This window comes from Colobus angolensis, unplaced genomic scaffold, assembly GCF_000951035.1.
Source record: "Colobus angolensis palliatus isolate OR3802 unplaced genomic scaffold, Cang.pa_1.0 Scaffold143, whole genome shotgun sequence".
NCBI lineage: Eukaryota > Metazoa > Chordata > Mammalia > Primates > Cercopithecidae > Colobus > Colobus angolensis.
In genome coordinates, this window is record NW_012114522.1 from 455824 (window position 1) to 474522 (window position 18699).

Here is an 18699-nt window from a genome sequence, read left to right on the forward strand (position 1 = left end):
GAGAGTGTGTTTTCACAGATCTTACATTTTAAAGAAAATCTTACACATTTGTGATTATACTATGAAATCATTTTGCATTATTTTTTCCACTTGCATTGATGACATAAATTCTAAAAGTTCTTGTCAGAGATATAATGTCCCTCTTTGAAATGAAGAAAGGAACTGCAAGGTGCCCTCTCCTTCCCTGCCCTTCCTCATGCTGAGACAAGCCCTCAGTCACTCTGCCTCCTCCTCAGCTCCGCTGCTGAGCACAGGCAAGCCCAGCCGTGGCCCGGAAGCGACACTGATGATTAGTAAATTAATTCTTTGCTGAGTGCCAACTGGATGCTGTGCTGAGCCACTGTGGTGGGTGTCTCAGCTCCTGTGACTGCCTTGGGAGATGAACATCACGGGATTTGCTGAAAAGTCTTGCCGACTTGCTTTAGTCCTGCTCACAGCACCATTTGTAGGTGATGGTCTTCGGGAGTTCTCTACAGTCATTTCTGAACCTCAGATCCTGAGGAGACTGCCGCAGTTCTCTGCTGCTCTCTGTCACTCCTCCTCATGTTCTCTGCCTGTCCTTCTGTGCTGTGGTCAGTGTGGTTGTTTTCAGTTCCATCTTCCAGTTCCCACATTCTCTCTTCGACTGCCTGCTCTCTGTTTAGCCTTCCTGTTGAATCTTTAACTTCACCTATTGTATTTTCACTGTCAGACATTCCTTCCATCTGGTTCTTTTTCCGATCTGCACTGTGCTCTTGTTCTACTGCAGCCTTTGTTTCTCTACAGCTTCACAGATAGTTATTCAACACTCTGCGTTAGATTGTTCCAGTGTCTGAGGCTCTGCTCATTGTTGTCTCTGCTGACACCCACTCGTGTTGGGCCTGTCCTTGGGTTTTTCGTAGTGAACTCATATTCAAGTGGGGTTACTATTTGGAACTCCTGAGGGCCCCTGTTGGGCTGTTTTCTTTCTGGAAGGATTTGCATTCATATATCTGGCTTCCAGGAGTGTTGCACCCAGGACAACACTGCTCCCCGAGGGCCATGGCCGAGCTGGATGGAGGGTGTCAGGTTGAGGGGACAGCCGTGCTGTGGCCGAGGCTCACCATGGGGTACCCGGCCAGCCCTAGTGGCATTGGTATTTTCTAACTGCTTCCCCCTCTATTCCTTCCTTGTCTCATTTCAGGGATTTCCCTATTTCCCTTTTCTCCTTTTGAAGTAGCGGTATATTAAAAAGCATGTTTGAGTGGGGCATGGAGGCTCACACCTGTAATCCTGGCACTTGGGGAGGCCAAAGTGGGAGGATTGCTTGAGGCCAGGAATTCGAGACCAGCCTGGGCAACATAGTGAGGCCCCATCTCTACAAAAAATACACAAATTAGCTGAGCATGTTGGAGCCCAGCTACTTAGGAGGCTGACATGGGAGGATTGCTCAAACCCAGGAGGATTGAGGCTGCAGTGAGCCATGATTGTGCCACTGTACTCCATCCTGGGTGACAGAGCGAGACGGGCGGATCACGAGGTCAGGAGATCGAGACCACCCTGGCTAACACGGTGAAACCTCGTCTCTACTAAAAGAATACAAAAAAACTAGCCGGGCGAGGTGGCGGGCGCCTGTAGTCCCAGCTACTCGGGAGGCTGAGGCAGGAGAATGGCGTGAACCCAGGAGGCGGAGCTTGCAGTGAGCTGAGATCCGGCCACTGCACTCGAGCCTGGGCGACAGAGCGAGACTCCGTCTCAAAAAAAAAAAAAAAGTATGTTTATCTCTCTACTGTCTTTAAAATAAAATTTTCCATACATTTAAAACTGTTTGAAAAGGTAAAGTTTGCTTTTAAAACAGCTCTACACTTCACCTGCATCCGTGGCACTGTCTTGGAGCCTCCCAGAGACTCTGGTCTAGCCCTACGGGCCCCCAGCCTGTGCCCCTCACAGGAGCAGCGACAGCCCGTGCCCACCTTCCTTGGCCTCTCGGTGGGCATCACACGCTCCCTGGCCACCTTCTCCTTCAGTCTGTTTGGGCTCTGGGACACCCCTCTCTCCTGGTTCCCGAGTTTCAGCTAATTTGGGGGATGTGAATGCTGTGTGTAGAGAGATTTTCCAGAGCACTTTGTTCAGCCTGCCAGATTCTGAGAATTGAATTTTACTCATGAGTGTGACATGAAGTGAAATACCTCCTTCATATTTTTATTTTATGAAGTTTACATTTTATGATTTATCTTTCAGATATTATTGAGAGCATTTTTGATTTTGTGTATGGCCTTGCGGATTTTCTTCTCATAATCTCAAAGGTATAGTTTGCCTGTGATATTATTTATTCATTTTGAGACAAAGTCTCACTCTGTGACCCAGGCTGGAGTGCAGTGGCACGATCTCGGCTCACTGTAGCCTCCACCTCGCGGGTTCAAGCGATTCTCCTGCCTCAGCCTCTCGAGTAGCTGGGATTATAGGCATCCACCACCACACCTGGCTAATTTTTGTATTTTAGTAGAGACGGGGTTTCATCGTGTTGGCCAGGCTGGTGTCAAACTCCTGACCTCAGGTGATCCACTCACCTCGGCCTCCCAAAGTGCTAGAATTACAGGCGTGAGCCACTGTGCCCAGCCTGCTGTGATATTATTTAGATTGCAGCATGATCGTGGATGATTTATTGTGGGCATGGAAGGAAGGACAGCTTTCCAAAGTGTGTATGTCAGCACCTGTGATGTGGCTGCCCCACAGCCTCTGATAAAAACCAGTCCCTGTGGCTGAGGGCCGAGGGCCGCACGTTGGCTTGAGAGGTGTGTGCTCTTTCCTCTTCCTGGCCGATGAGAGGACAGTGAAGAGGTGGATGCAGACTGCCGTTGTGTTTTCACTACTGGGAAGTGGGTCAGGGTGGCAGGACCCTCCGAAGCTGGCCCCAGGTGGTCTCACACAGTGCCTGTCGGGGTCTTACTTTGGGTGCCAGAGGACAGACTCTGAAGGGGAGAAAGATGCTCATAGCTGGTGTAGGTTGCCGGGCCAGGGATGGCAGTGGGCCCCGGATGCCCAGGCTGCGTGGGGGCGTGGTTGCCCTTGCTGGCTGGCCAGGAGGCAGGGCTGGGGCCCTGCGCTAAGCATGGGGTTGTCAGACAGGAAGTGCAGAATTCCAGTGGGTACGCCGCTCATGTTAAAACTCTCACAGCACGTGTGGAGGGCCACGGTAGGGGCAGCAGCTGGAAGCCCTGGCTCCTTTTCCCTGGTTCCCTCCCCCTTGGGAGGTTCCTCTGGGCCTCACTTGTTTGGATTTTGGCGTGGGGGGTCTTAAAGCCCCAGTGTCCTCCACTTCCTGGGGGTGGCCAGGAGGTACCAGGTTGCCCATCACGGCAGCACCTTCTCGTTCGCTCCCCTGGCCCTGGCAGCCCTTACCTTGGCAGAGAGGAGGACAGAAGTGGGTCCTTGCCAGGCTGTCCGGGAGGTCCCCACGTGAGGGGGTTCCTGCCTAGATAGCAGCAGAGTGCCCGCCCAGGGATCGGATCAAACACGGGTTTGTTCAGCCTCTGGAGCTCCATTCTGCTCGGCCCCTCTCGCTTCCTGGCATCTGTGTCCCCTGGTGAGCCTGCCCCTTCTGATTCCTTTCCCTCCTGGGCTGAGTCCCGGGCTTGTCCCGCACCTGCCTGACGGCTCTGTGCCCTGGGCCCTTCCTGCCAGTGCAGCGCCAGGTTGCCCTGATCAGGGCTCCCATCGGGGCCGCTGTGGCTTCCTCCTGGCTCAGCTGACTGCCTCAAGCTCTCGGCCTCTTCCTGGTCATGCTGGCCTTCCAGTACTGCCTGCCACCCCTTATGCATAACTTGACTTGTTTGTTCTTGTCCCTGGTGCCTTTAAGCCAACCACCCTGCTCTCCTCCAGTTCATTCCACTCTTCCAAGCCCCTTCCTCGGAAGCTTCTCCCCAACCCTCCTGCTGGTGGCCGCTCTTGCACTGCTTGGGCAGGCGGGCCCTGGGTCTGGGGCTCGACTCTGGGCTTGACTCCTCTCCTGCTGCCCCCAGTGGTCGTTGCACCTCTCTAGGCCCCGGTTCCACCCCTGTGGAGGGCAGTGATGCTGGAGAGCACCAGAGGCGGCAAATGTGGCCTTGGGTGGCATCACGGCACATGGGCACTGAGCGGGCTGTTGGTGGCCGTCCCTGAGTGTGGCCCTGGGTGGCGTCACAGCACGTGGGCATTGAGTAGACTGTTGGTGGCTGTCCCCGAGTGTGACCCTGGGTGGTGTCATGGCACATGGGCACTGAGCGGGCTGTTGGTGGCCGTCCCTGAGTGTGGCCCTGGGTGGCGTCACAGCATGTGGGCACTGAGTAGACTGTTGGTGGCTGCCCCCGAGTGTGGCCCTGGGTGGCGTCACGGCACATGGGCACTGAGCGGGCTGTTGGTGGCTGTCCCTGGTGCGCGTGTCACTTACAGGGCATGATACTACTGAAGTTTGTGAAGTTGGTTTCATTGACGCTGTTACTAAGACTGTAATGTCAGACATGCTGGGATCTGTTCTTTTCAAATGAAAAGGATGACTTCCTCTTGTTGGGTGTCACCCAGTCTGGGCGGAGTGGGAACTGTGACTCTTGACTCATTGGGCCGTCTGGCTTTCCCGGGACACCTCCACCTGGAAAGTGCCTCTGAGAACCTCCCAGAGTCTGCCTGCTGTGTTCCTCAGGTGGACATTGCATTTCCTGGAGTTTTGTCATGAGGCTTAATTAACTCATGTCTCTCTCTCTTTTCTTTCAGTCTGCAACTGTGTCTGATGGCGGTAAGTCACAATTTCTGATGTATATATTTTTTATTTTTCATCAAGTTTTCAAATTGTGAAAGCGTATTTGCCGTTTGATGCCCTCAGAAAAGACGAGTTGTTTTCCCTGTCTCCTTGTGGGAGGGTTCTAGGTGAGTTAATTTTGGGGGCGCTTTCTGTGGCACCCAGGTGGCCTCGGCGTGTATTGTGAAAGCTGTTTAAGGGAACTGCCGTGGCTCTGAACACCAGTGTGATAGAGCGCTGTGTGTCTGAGGAGTGCACCCACCTGCCTGCCTGTGTCTGACAAGTTCAGACGTGTTTTTGCTCTTCCCTTGTATAACCAGCTTTTAAACCAGAAAGTTAAGATTTCAAAGTGCTTTCTGGATTTGAGCAATTCAGGAAATTTGGGTGAGACCCAGAATTTTCTCAGGAAAAATATAATAGATGAATTGAGAGTGTGGGATGAAGAGGAATCAAAAACTTACTTTCTGTGCTTAAAGAATTTTGTGCACAGGGATTCTTTTCATGGACTGATTGAAAAGGAAGTAGGCAGGAATGTCTTATTTCACTGAAGATTTCTCTGATGTCATCCTTATCATTTTGGTTCAATGATTAAAAAAAAACCTCTCCCAAGTAAGGAGAGTTCCTCCCAAATATTCCTCTTTTTTTTTTTTTTTTTTAACAAGAAAGTAACACTCACGACAGTCCGCAGGCTCTCGAGTTTCATCGTCACCTCACGCTTTTGTCCCCACTTCTGTCCCTGAGAGCTGGATTAGGTGCGCCTGGTGTCGCTGTGGGCCAGGGATGGGCTGAGGCACAGGCTGCCCAGGGGCCGGTGAGTTTGAGGTGCCACCGTATTTGTGCATTAAAGAGAAACCAAATGTTCTCTCAACTTTCTGTGGTCCTGCAGCCGCTGGCCCCAGTCCTCAGCCTCAGAAAGGGCTGCTGTCCCCAGGTAGGCAGACAGAGCTCAGAGCCCTCACAGGCCCGCCGCTCTGTGGGAAGGCAAGGAGGACCCCAGGTGGGTGGACAGAGCTCAGAGCCCTCAAGGGCCAGCCACTCTGTGGGAGGAGGAGCGTATCTTGGGTTACACACACACGGGCACCTGAAGCTGAGACCAGAGGGATCCCGACACTCGTGTGGTTGAGATGTATTTTGTAGAATAAAAGGAATTCTATTTCCTATTTTATGTGCAATGAAAATCATGTCATTTAATCAGTCTTAAGCTGGGGTGAAGATAAACTTCCTTAATGAAAAGAAACAGGACCCGGAACCAAATCCAGGATACAGTGACCAGTGTTTTGAATGTTCTGTTCACGCTTTCTCTTTCTGCTGTGTTCTCACTTCTCCTTTCTGGCAGAAGACATTCATTTCTGCAGGCAATTTATACACGAAAGATTTACCTGATATGTTTAGTTTCACCATATATAATAAGTTTTATTTGCCTCCAAAAGATTGCTTCTGTCAGCAATAGATGCAGGAACCTCAGAGTTGTGTTATGTGTCCATTTTACAGTTGTTTGAAAACCCGCACCTCCCAAGGGTGGGAAGTCACTGGCTCCTCGCCTCGCAGGCTCTGTGTGTCCCTCTGAGGAAGCATGTCCGGCCACTTGGAGATCCCCTGGCGTTAGGGCTTTCCACGCCTGCTCCTCCTTCTCTTCCCCATGTCAGACCCTGGGGCCACTGGGACAGGCCCATCTTTCCATGGAAAGCCCCAGTCACAGAGGAGGAGAGGGGAGGGAGGAGGAGACGGGAGGGAGGAGATAGTCATCAGCACACCCCGAATTTCAGGAACTGCAGTGGGCAGGCTGATGTGTTTATTTGGTTCCTTTCTGTGTTTTTGTTATTTTTCCATCTTCAGTTTCTTTTCTGCTTATGAGAGTAAAGAGAACCAGTTATCTTGTTTAATGTGCACATGAACTCTAGGTTGGTGTCACATTCTGCTGTTGTTACATGTAGGGCACCGAGGCAGAGTGAGGAGATCCATCAGCTCACAGTAGACTGCAGGTGAGGTGGCCAGGCTCAGGCCCATGGGAGAAAGCCCCAGCCAAAAGGCCCCCTCCACCCTGGCTCCCACCCACCCCCCAGCCCTGGGCCTCCACACGTCCAGCCCCATGGTCCTGGAGAGTCCCCGCTCCAGCCTTGGACCCTCCAGCACCTGCAGCCACTGCTGCCCCTTCTGGTGCCTCAGGCAGAAAGAGGCCCTGCGGCCCCCTACCCTCCACGGCAGTGACAGGAGCCTGGGGGGTCCCAGGGAAACTCAGGTCATGGTCAGTGGGAGACTCAGTGCACTGAGGCGGGCCTGGGTTTCTATGGGTAAAATGCACCCCGAGTTCCGAGGAGGGACTGAGGAGTTGGCTTGGGGAGAAACCTGCTCAGCTGGGCTCTCTCTGCCTCGTCATCATGTCTGGTTTGGGTGATTAATAAATCACTCACTTAGAAATATTTTGTGTTCAACGAGCATGCCAGTTGGAGAGTTCGTGTCCGTGCCACGGTTTTATTCTGTGGCGTGTATCGTGCTTTTATAGCTTAGGCTCTCGCTGGAGAGTTTTAGTTTTGTGGCTTGGTTTTAAGGAAGTTGGATTATGCTGTTTTGGCAATCTTTGTCAAGTTGGAGTGTAGTTTTTTGTTTTTGTTTTTGTTTTTTTTTGAGACGCAGTCTTGCTCTGTCGCCCAGGCTGGAGTGCAGTGGCCGGATCTCAGCTCACTGCAAGCTCCGCCTCCCGGGTTCCCGCCATTCTCCTGCCTCAGCCTCCCGAGTAGCTGGGACTACAGGCGCCGCCACCTCGCCCGGCTCGTTTTTTGTATTTTTTAGTAGAGACGAGGTTTCACCGTGTTAGCCAGGATGGTCTCGATCTCCTGACCTCGTGATCCGCCCGTCTCGGCCTCCCAAAGTGCTGGGATTACAGGCTTGAGCCACCGCACCCTGGAGTGTGGATTTTTTACTTTTTCAGAGTAAAAAATAGTGGCCACCCACTCATAGCCAAAGAGTGCCCTCGGAGAAAAGGGTTAGGGCTGGTCTCTGTGGGGGGCATGGCTGGGCCGTGGTTGGGGGCAGGGAGCGGATTCCAGCTGGAGAGAAGGAAGAACATTCTAGTGTTATAGAGAAACTTAGCAGGGGAATGGTCTGCCTTGTGGGAAGTTATTCAGACAGAAGTGTGAGGTCGAGCTGGAGGTATATGGGGCGTTATGAAGAAATGAGGAAAGGAAGATGCCCGGTTGCTCCTGGAAAAAGGAACCTCTCACCTCTCCTGGTCTGGCTCCACACGGAGCCGGAACCACAGCCTCACAGAAGCCTGTTCTGGTGCCTTCCTCCATCAGTCAAGCTCTGTGCCAAGAGGCCTGCCAGGATCTCCCCACTCACTGAGGCCTCCAGAGGCGGATGTTCCAGCTGTGACCACCTCACCTTCTGAAGTCGGGGCATGGAGACTATCGGGGAGCTCCTAGAGCTCCCGTCTCCTCCTGCACACAGCGTCTGTGCCAGCAGGAAAGCCGGGGAACCATACAGCTCTGGCTCTGGGGGATGGTGGCAGGTCCACGTGACACCAGCACTCCAGCTGCTTCGCAAACATTCCGTTCTTGCCAGCCTCACCCTGGGGTCCCCCTACACGTACCAGTCCCGGTCCTCCATCCCTTTGTCTTCCTCATGTCCCGTGCCTCAGCTCTGCCCTGACCCCACTCTGTCCACTTGGCTGCCACCTACTTGTCCTCCATGCAGACCTCGGTCTTGGCCCTGTCTCTGCAGCCATCCTCCTGCTCCCTTCTCCTGAACGCTGGTGGTTGTCCCTATAGCAGCAGCAGCAGCGATCTGCTCAGCCCCTGCACTGGACCCCTCCACCAGCTCAGAGCCCCTGTCCCCTCAACCATCCTGCGTCCCACCCTGGTCTGGAAGTCCAATGGCGCCTCAGGAACACATGGTTTTGGTCTTCCCATCTTGACCACCTGCCCCCATCCTGAGCGATGGCCACTGTCAATTTCCTGCCCATGCTAGGAGCAGCTTCCATCATTTTAATTATTCATCTGTGTCGGTGCTTTTGTCCCCCCAGCTGGTGTGACCTCCACGTGGCAGGTCAGAGTTGTCCCGGTGCCCAGCACAGCGGCTGGCGTGAGAACTCTGTTGAGTGAATGATCCGGTGTTCAGCAGACATCAGCCAGAGCGTTGGGGCGAGGCTTGGGCGGGGACAGTGGCTTTCAGTGATTTTCCTTTTAGTCGTAAAACCTTCTCAAAAAGCACATACACAAACTGAGTAGAAACAGCACAGAAGCAGAAACTCCTGTGTGACTGGCGTGGGGGGTGGACCCACCGCCGCAGCCGCCTCCTGGGCTGCTCTGCGCGCCCGCCAGGCTCTTCCAGTGCCTTCATCCACCACGCGGGCCTTCGGAGCTCGGACCTGGCCATGGCCGAAGATTCCGGCTCCACCCGCAGCTCCACAGCCGACAGGCCGACCTCTTGGGGCAAGTCACTTTCTGTCTCCTAGTCTTGTGTCTTCATCTCGCCCGTCCTTGTTAGGGAACAGGCACTGAGGCCCGGGGAGCTGTCATAAACGGCTGCCTGATGGTGGAGGGTTATTGTAATTGCCAGATTAACTTGGGGGACTTTAAAGTGCATTCCTTTTTAAAATATAAAGTATAATTGTTGATATTTTTGGCAAATGCCAAAATTTGTATTCTATAAAATTTTGAAAGAGAAAGGGAAAAGCTTGAGAGTAGCACCATCAGTACTTATATAGAATTAGTTGATAAATTTACATTTTCCTCATCAGAAAAACAGTGCAGCCTAATTGCACATTTTCCAAAAATGTTTGCTAAATAGCAGAAACAGAATGTTAATTTGTAATGCGCTATTGTGGGAGCGGTGGTTTTAACCAGAACCCTTTACTTGGTTTAATATGTCACATTCTTTTTGTTTGCTTTTGGACTTCAAAATGATGCTCAGAATAACACAGTGTATTTATAGGGTGTGGAATACTGTATTAGTATTTGTAAACAGGAGTCAGACTGGAGATTTTCAGTTTTGGAAGCGTGGAGACTTGATTTCTGCCAGGATGCCTTCCGATGTACTTGTTTCTTTCCAACTCTGTGAGGTATTTGGAGAGAGTTTTTATTACTAATTTTTAATATTGTGAAATTGTTTTTTCAAGCAAACAAATTCAAAGGCAATAAAGCCACTAACCGCATGCCTGTCTTCCAGAGTTCATGTGTGCGAGCCTGGGGGCCTGTGCCTGAGAAGTGACTGGCTGGGGCGACCCCAGAAGCCCTTGGTGCCTCTGTGGCTGCATCACCTCCCCAGAGGCCGCACTTGGAAGCAGGCGCCACCCCTTCCCACTCCAAGGGAGTTTCTTAGTTAGATTCTTGGGGAAGAGACAAACCAAGAACTCCTCTCATGCAACCCTAGGCATGAGAAGCAGTGTCCGCGCTGTTTGGTGGTCTGGAGACCGCCTCAGAGAGGGCTGCCTGGGGTCTTTGAGGGCCGTGTCAGAGAGGGCTGCCTGGGGTCACTGGGGGCCACGTCAGAGAGGGCTGCCTGGGGTCTTTGGGGGCCGCCTCAGAGAGGGCTGCCTGGGGTCGCTGGGGTCCGCGTCAGAGAGGGCTGCCTGGGGTCTTTGGGGGCCGCGTCAGAGAGGGCTGCCTGGGGTCGTTGGGGGCCGCGTCAGAGAGGGCTGCCTGGGTGCTCCAGGGGGCTGCTCCTACTCAGCTTCTCGGTCTTGGTCCACAAAACTCCATCAAGCCACTTGCTCACGATCTGTACAGTTTTCTGTATATCTTAATAGTTTACTAAAATAATTAATATTATTTTAAACTTCTGGAACTTTTAACCTAAGGACTTTCAAAATGGTCTGAAAATGTTAATAGATTTGCTGTCAGGAGAGTATGTATGAAGTTGCAGAAAGAAATTATGTAGATTGGGTTGAAAATCGGATTAGCCAAAATGATTTAAGGAAAAGGTCTAGAAGTAGATCCTGAGCGTGGGGAGGGCTCAAGGGCTTTTCTCAGGGACAGGACCTGTGCAGTTCTGTGCAGTTTAGGAAAAGCCTTCCCTACCCCCAGGCTGGATGAACTGCGGGAAGCAATCCCCTCTGAGCACATCCCCAACAGAAAGCTTTGAAGACTTTCTCCTTATTGTCAGTTTTCAGCAGTTTGACTACGATGAGTCTCAGGTTGGTTTTTCTGTGTCTGTTGTGTTTGGGATTTGTTTTGTCAGGTATTTTTTCATTGCTTCCCGCTTTCGAGACTCTATCATTATGCAAGCGTGTTAGGCCACCTGGTTTTCCCTTCGAATCACAGAGGCCGTTTCATGTTCAGGCTTCTGTGTCCTCTGCATGCTTGCCATTTCATTGTTTCTCTCCCTCTATCCTGCAGTTCACTGATCTGTCACTCTAGCATCAGATATGCAGCTCATTCCCTCCCATGATGGAACTCCTGCCAATGAGCCCGTCGTCTCAGAGACTGTTTTCATCTTTAGCAGTTCCTTCTGTTTTTTTCATTTCTTTCTACTGATTCTCTTCACGCTTTCCTTTAAAACCCCAAAAATGTTGGCCGGGTGCAGTGACTCACGCCTGTAATCCCAGCACTTGGGGAGGCTGAGGCGGACAGATCAGCTGAGGTCAGGAGTTCCAGACCACTCTGGTCAACATGGCGAAACCCCGTCGCTAATAAAAATACAAAAATTAGCTGGGCATGGTGGCAGGTGCCTGTAATCCCAGCTACTTGGGAGGCTGAGGCAGGAGAATCACTTGAACTTAGGAGGCAGAGGTTGTAGTGAGCTGAGATCTTGCCATTGCACTCCAGCCTGGGGGACAGAGCGAGACTCTGTCTCAAAGCAAACAAAACAAAACCAAACCCAAAAATGTTTATATATTTATAAGACATGTAAAGCCCTTAGATGCCAATGTTGTCATCTCTGTCTTTCTGGGTCCCTTTACTGATTGATTTTTCTCCTGGTTATGGGTTTCATGTTTCTGAGTATTCATTTGTCTGACAGTTCTTGACTGAGTGCTGAATTTTGTTGTCTTCCTTTAAAAAGTACAGAGGTTTGTTAAGCTACGTGTTGGGACTCCTCTAACAGCTGGGGATTCACCCAGAACTGGCCAGAACTCGGCAACCCCTGACCCTGTGTGAGTTCTGGCAGCTCTTCCGGCCACAGCCCCCAGCTGATCTTTGCCTGCCTCATGGGGTCTTGGCTGTGCATGTACAGCTTAGAACTCAGCCACAGCTGGAGGCTCCTGTGAGGTCCCTGGGCACTTTGCCTGCTCGCTGTCTCCTGCACCTGCAGTTCCAGCCACCCTGGCCTTCCCTGATTCTGGTCCCTGTCTTCTCAGCTCTGGACGGTGGTTCTACCTGGGCCCCTCCTTGTGCTGTGGTTCCTGGAGTGTCTCTGGGCAGACAGCTCTGGGTGTTCACAGGGCTCACCTCATTAATTTTTTCATCAGGAATTACAGTCTTGTGACTGTGGTCCAATTTCTGGGAACGGTTGCTTCGCATATTTTTTCTTTTCTTTTTATGGTCTTTTCCCTCACGTTCTGATGCTCTGCGTATTTTGTCTACTTTTCTAGTACTGTCTGGCAGGAGGGGAAGGCCAGTCCCAGGTGCTCTGCCACGGCAGGTAGAGCTCTGTGATATAATTTTTTTCCACCTTACTTGTGGGATGTGGTCTATAAAGTTCAGAACAAAACTCAGGTCATGACGGCACCTTGCACAAAGAGCTTCAGTGATTTCCCAGAAGCTGCCTCACAACCCAGAAAAAGCAGGTTCTCTTCTCCCGAGGCCCGTCCCTGGAGCGTCTGAGGTCAGCACCGTGCCAGGCACAGAAAGCAGCCAGTGAATGAACAAACACCTCAGCCTGGTTCCAGTACACATTGATCACCTCATTTCTGTAAGATTCTGGTGGACTTCATCAAGCCTTCAGCTCTAAAAAGTAAGAGCATCGGAATGAGGTCGTCAGATGAAATCATGGAGTGTTTCCCTGTATACAGCAGGCGTCAGTCTTCTGTGGCTGTCAAGGGTCACAGCCAAGCTCTGCCTTCTGGAGCTGGGGACGCTCAGTCTTGCCCCTCCTCAGTAGCACCACCCAGCCCCCTCTAGGAAACAAAGCAGGGCCCTGACAGTGGCCCCTTGGTTGATGGGAGAAAATTTGGAGTAGCTTGCCTCCTTGGAAGGGACTCTTGGCTTATCCAGACCATGCAGGGGTATGACTGCATCTGATTCAGTGGCTGTCCCGGGACTGGTGGTGGCAGTGGCATTTCCTGAGCAGTGCGTGGCTGGGCACTCCACATCTTTAATTCATCTGATCCCTGCTGCAGCCCTGTCAGGCGGGTGCCATGCGGCTCCTGTCAACAGTGATAGCCAGGGTCCCAGGAGGGCAGGCCACCTGCAAGGCTTTGAGTTTGGTCCCTGAGCAGGGGCCAAGCTCTGACCCTTGTGGGCACCAGCCATGCCCTTGCCCACCACATGGTGCAGGGGTGTTGCCACCGCTTTCTGCTCCTGGAAGCCCAGGGACCTGGACAGGGATGTGGCCAGGAGCGCAGGAGTTGGCTTGGGCCCATCTCGCTGACATTGAGTGTGATTCAGGTTGGCCGCGTGTGCATGTTTGCTGCTTGTCTGTGGGGCTCGCCCCTCTGGGGCTTTGAGCAGCAAGGCTGGCCCTTACTCATTGTGTCAGGAAGGAATTGGGTCCTCAGGTGAATGAGCGTGCCATGAACAGAAATGACAGGGCTGCGCTCTGAGAGCTGGTCATAAGCCTCCTTGTAGTGTTCTTCCACTAACCGCGTATCTCTGGTCATTGTTTGTCATGGGTCTGTGATGATGAGAAGCCTTTATATAAATGTTTTAAAATGTCAAGAGTAGCCAGATCTGAGAGTCCTGACAAAGTTTACTGTTTTCCCAGCTTTAAAATGACATCCATTTGAGTCACTTCATATTAATCAGGCTGAAGTCCCTGACGCCAGTGGTGATGTATCTTTAAGAATAAGGATGCACTGTGGGGAAATGGCTGGAATTTGGGGAGGCAGGTGCCCAGCCCAGGTTGGACTTGGCCTGGCCGCTCCCCATGTGAGGTACAGAGACCAAGCCTCTGCCCGGCCCCCAGAGCACCTAGGACCGACCCTTCCTGCCAGCATCGCTCTGAACGTGGTGCCCTTCCATGGCATTTCATCTGCCTGCTCCTTCACCATATCTTTTTTTTTTTTTTTCCTTTTTTGAGACAGAGTCTCGCTCTGTCGCCTAGGCTGGAGTACAGTGGCACAACTTTGACTCACTGCAGCCTCTGCCTCTTGGGTTCAAGTGATTCTTATGCCTCAGTCTCTCAAGTAGCTGGGATTGCAGATGTGCACCACCACACCCAGCTAATTTTTGTATTTTTAGTAGAGATGGGGTTTCACCATGTTGGCCACGCTGGTCTCGAACTCCTGACCTCAGGTGATAGACCCACCTTGGCCTCCCAAAGTGCTGGGATTACAGGCGTGAGCTACCATGCTCAGCTGAATATATGAAATGTAAATAACAAATCTGGAAAGGAATGTAGATAACAAATAGCTAATGAGAATACTCTGTTTCATTATAGAAAATTGCATTTTATATTCAATGATACTGATGTAGAAAGGTGGCTCTGTTCTGCTCACATTTCATGGCACTATTTAAACACTTCAGATGCATTTTTGTTGCAATTGTTTTTCAAGTAATGAAAACTGTTTATTGAAGAACAACTTACACACTGAAAAGTACATATACCATCAATGAGCAATTTGAGAGATTTTCATAGAATAACACACATCTGTGTTATCAGCACTCAGACCAAGAGACAGAACATTACCAGAAGCCCAGGCCCTCAGTCACCAACCCTGGAAGGGACCACTCACCTGACAGCTGTTGCCTGTTTTCAAACTTTAAAAAAAAAAAGACTGAGCGCAGTGGTTCACATATGTAATCCCAGCACTTTGGGAGGCTGAGACAGGTGGATTCCCTGAGGCCAAGAGTTCAAGACCAGCCTGGCCAATATGACAAAACCCCGTCGCTACCAAAAATACAAAAAAAAAAAAAAAAAATTAGCTGGATGTGTTGGCGCATGCCTATAATCCCAGCTACTAGGGTAGCTGAGGCAGGAGAATCTCTTGAACCCGGGAGATGAAGGTTATAGTAGGTGGAGGTTGCAGTGAGCAGAGTTTGCGCCACTGTGCTCCAACCTGGGTAACAGAGTGAGAGTCCATCTCAAAACAAAAAGCAAACAAACAAAAAAGACTCCTGCAGCTCATGCAGTGTGTGCTGTTTAGTGTGTAGCTTCCTTTATTTAACGTAGGATTGGGCATTTTGCTCCTGTGTCTATCAGGAGCTGTTCACTCTCCTTGCTGTGGACTGTCCTGGTGCAAATATGGCATAATTCCTCCATTCTTCTCTTGATGGCATCACATTGGTTCTGACTTTTGGCCGTTACAGATGGTGCCTTATAACATGCTTGTACAGGCCTTTTGGGTGGACATCTGCATACATTTCTGCTCTGATAGGCTGGGGGTTTGTATATATTCACCTGTAGTAAATACTGCCAATTTCCAAATGATTTTTACAGTGTCCACATTGACCAGCAGTATATGAGCATTCTAGGTGTTCGACATCCTCTCAACACTTTCCCTGTAGCCACATACACAGACTTTAATTGTGTTAATAGTTTTAGCTATTACCCTGATGACTATGAATTGATCACCTTTTTATATTTTTTTGGCCATTTGAATATCTTATTTTGTGAAGTGCTTGTTCAAGACTTTTGCTTATTTTTCTGTTAGGTTATCTTTAGCCTTTCCTTATTGATTTATAGAAAATTTTAAAAATATATTCTGGAAATGATTTTATGGTGGATTTATATATAGTTTTCCCTTAGTATCTGTAGGGAATCAGTTCCGAGACCCCTTGCGGTACCAAAGTCTGCAGATGCTTGACTCCCTGATATAAAACAGTGTAGCATTTGCATATAACCTACCCGCACCCTCCTGGACACTTTAAATCATTTCTAGATTACTGATAACAGCTAATACAATGTGAATGCTATGCAAACAGTTGTTATACTATATTGTTTTTATTTGTGTTTTTTGTTGTATTGTTATTTTTTATTTTTTTCCATTAATTTTTTTCCAAATATTTTCCCAAATATTTTCCACCCACAGTTAGTTGAATCTGTGGATGCAGAAATGCGGGTGCAGAGGGCTGGCTGTATTAGATATACCTTGTGTTTTGGATTTATGTGTTTATAGATTTATGTATGTAGTTAAGCCTTTCTATACCTTACCTGTTAATTCTCTTAGTGGTATCTTTTGAGGACTGAAAGTTCTTAATATAATCCAATGTATCATTTTTCCCCTTAGGGTAATGCTTTTGTCCTTTTAGAGCAGAATTTGCCCTTCTCAAGACCATGAAAGTAAATCTATTTTGTTTTATCTTCAACATTAAAATCTCTGATTCATCTGGAATTGATGTTTTTGTGTATGGTGTGAGGTAGGGGTAAGATTCATTTTTTCTATGTGGTATTCAGTTATCCCAGCTCCATGTAATGGAAAGACAATCCTTCCCACTAACTTGAAGCAAGACTTGTATCAGGTAATCATATATTTGTGGGTCTGTTTCTGGCCTTTGTATTCTGTTCCATTGATCTGTTTGTCTGTCATTGGATCAGGACTTCATGTCGTAATTCTTGTCCCTGGCATTTGGATATCTAGTGCTATAGTCTTCATTTTGCTTGTCTTTAAGATTGCCTTGGTTATTCCTGGCCCTTGCATTTCCTTATATATTTTGGAGGCAATTTTCAAGTCACTGGCAGCTTTCCAGAGTCGTCTTCACTTTCGTCCAAGCCGGTTGAGACATAGCACTTCTGGAATCTGTGTTGATGCTTTTCCTGGAAATGTTATCACAAGCCACATGCAGCCATTGACATTTGGACAATTGGGGTTTTTTTTTTTTTAATTGCTGTAATTATACGTATGTGATCTTCAATATGTAGTTACTCATTCTTGCTCTCAAAGTCTTGAGACCATTCCTCCCAGGAATAAATACTAAATCTGGCTTGGTTTGCCTTTTAAAAAACCATTTCTTCTGGATGAATGACCTCTATAAGTATCTAACACCAGCATCAGTAGAGATTATTTCAGGCTAATGTGTCACCCTCAAATAGACTCCTGTTCAAAAGAAGGTGAGGGAGCAGCCTGGGACACACAAGACCTTGCAAGGACTTGAGAAAAAAGGGACTGGTTGCATCAGAGAAGCCAGTGGGAAGGCCCTGTGTGCCTCTGGGTACCCAGTTGGACTGCAGTGGGATGCCACACTGGCTGTGATGGAAGAAGGAGGAGCTGTGCAAGTGTGTGGCCGGCCAGAGCCCACCCTGTGGTCAGGATGGCTGAGCAGAGCTGAGACCTGAAAGATGGGTGAGGATTAACCCTCATCTGAGTTTGGGAAGATAGGAAGAACCAGGAAAAAGCTGAGATGGCAGCCAGGGGGTCGTGAGGAGCCCAAGAGAGAGTGGTCATGTGTGCACATGCCCATAGGGGGAGCAGTGGAACGATGTGAGAGGGGTCCCAAGAGTAACCTCAGGGTTTTGCCTCAGGCAGCCCGGAGGATGAGGGTGTTTGCAGAGATGGGGAAGACTAGGGTGGGAGGAGCAGATAGTGGGGCGATAACCAAGAATTCTGCTTTGGACATGGGATATTTGAGATGTTTATTCAAAATCGAATGGAGATATTGTGTAGACAGTTGGATAAATGAGTACAGAATGCAGAAAAGTGGTTGGGCTTGAAAGTAGAAATTTGGGAGTCAGAGCAATTCAATGAAACTCATTGCCTCAGTAAACTTGAGTAATTAGAGATCATGCAGAAAAGGCAAGTCTCAAACCTGTAAGACACATGGGAACCCAGAAGATGCTGGAGATGTGGTTTGAGAGGCAGTAGGACATAGAACAAGTAAGAGTATGGTCTCTGGAGACAAATTATTTAGGTTTACATCCTAATTCTGCTACTTCCTAGCTGTGGGTCTCCTTTCTCTCATCTGTAAGATGGAATAATAGTAGGACCCATTAGTTACAGAGTTCTTATGGGAAGTAAATGATTTTAATATATGTGAAGTACATAGGACAATACCTGGTACATAATAAGGAGTTATATAAATGATAGCTGCCATTATTTGTAGTATTACTAATGTTGTTTTAATTGCATTTTCAATATAATTTACTGAGTGAATAAAATTATTTAGAGGGACTGGGTAGAGAAAAGAACCCAGGAGGTCCTGAAGAAGGTTACAAGATCAACAGAAGAGAAAGAGCATCAGAGGAGAAAAACTCTCTACTTCGATTGTTAAAAACCCAATTTTAAAATAAGTGATGTTGAACCAGGCATGGTGGTGCACACCTATAATCCTAGCTGTGGATTATAGGGAATGTTTGGGAAGTTGAGGCAGGAGGCTCACTTGAGGCCAAAAGTTTGAGGCCAGCCTCGGCAATATAATTTGACCCCTTCTCAAAACAAACAAACAACAATAAATGACAAAAGTTTGAAAAGAACTAAATGAGAAGATATAACAGGCAATATTAAGAAAAAAGAGAAGTGACATAACAATATTAATATCACAAAAGTTTGAAAAGAACTAAATGAGAAGATATAACAGGCAATATTAAGAAAAAAGAGAAGTGACATAACAATATTAATATCAGACAAAGTGAAAAAGCAATAAAAAGAACAAAGAAGACAGTATGCACCAAAAGTAGCATGAGATTTGCAGAGCAGAAGTAAACGGCATGGTATCAACATGGGTAAGTACTCCGAGGGGAGATTATAACACACCTTTTTCAGAAACAGAGAGATCAAGCTGATAAAAAAATAGTAAGATTACAAAGTATGTGAATGGAAAAACGAACAAATTAAATCCAACAGACACATAGAGAGCTTTGTACCCAATAGAAAATACATTTTTTTTTCTTCAAAAGTACATAGAACATTTACCAAAGTTGTGACATACAATATGCCA

At 48.9% G+C, this 18699-nt stretch overlaps 1 protein-coding gene across 2 annotated transcripts in view; it reads left to right on the forward strand.

Moving 5' to 3' along the window:
- Positions 1 to 18699, forward strand: part of RGS12 (regulator of G-protein signaling 12) — a 125593-nt gene that overhangs the window by 66212 nt on the left and 40682 nt on the right. For both annotated transcript variants that reach the window (XM_011935376.1, XM_011935377.1), the window contains one exon: positions 4708 to 4729. In XM_011935376.1, the coding sequence (XP_011790766.1) occupies positions 4708 to 4729 (22 nt within the window). The remainder of the gene's footprint in view (positions 1 to 4707; positions 4730 to 18699) is intronic.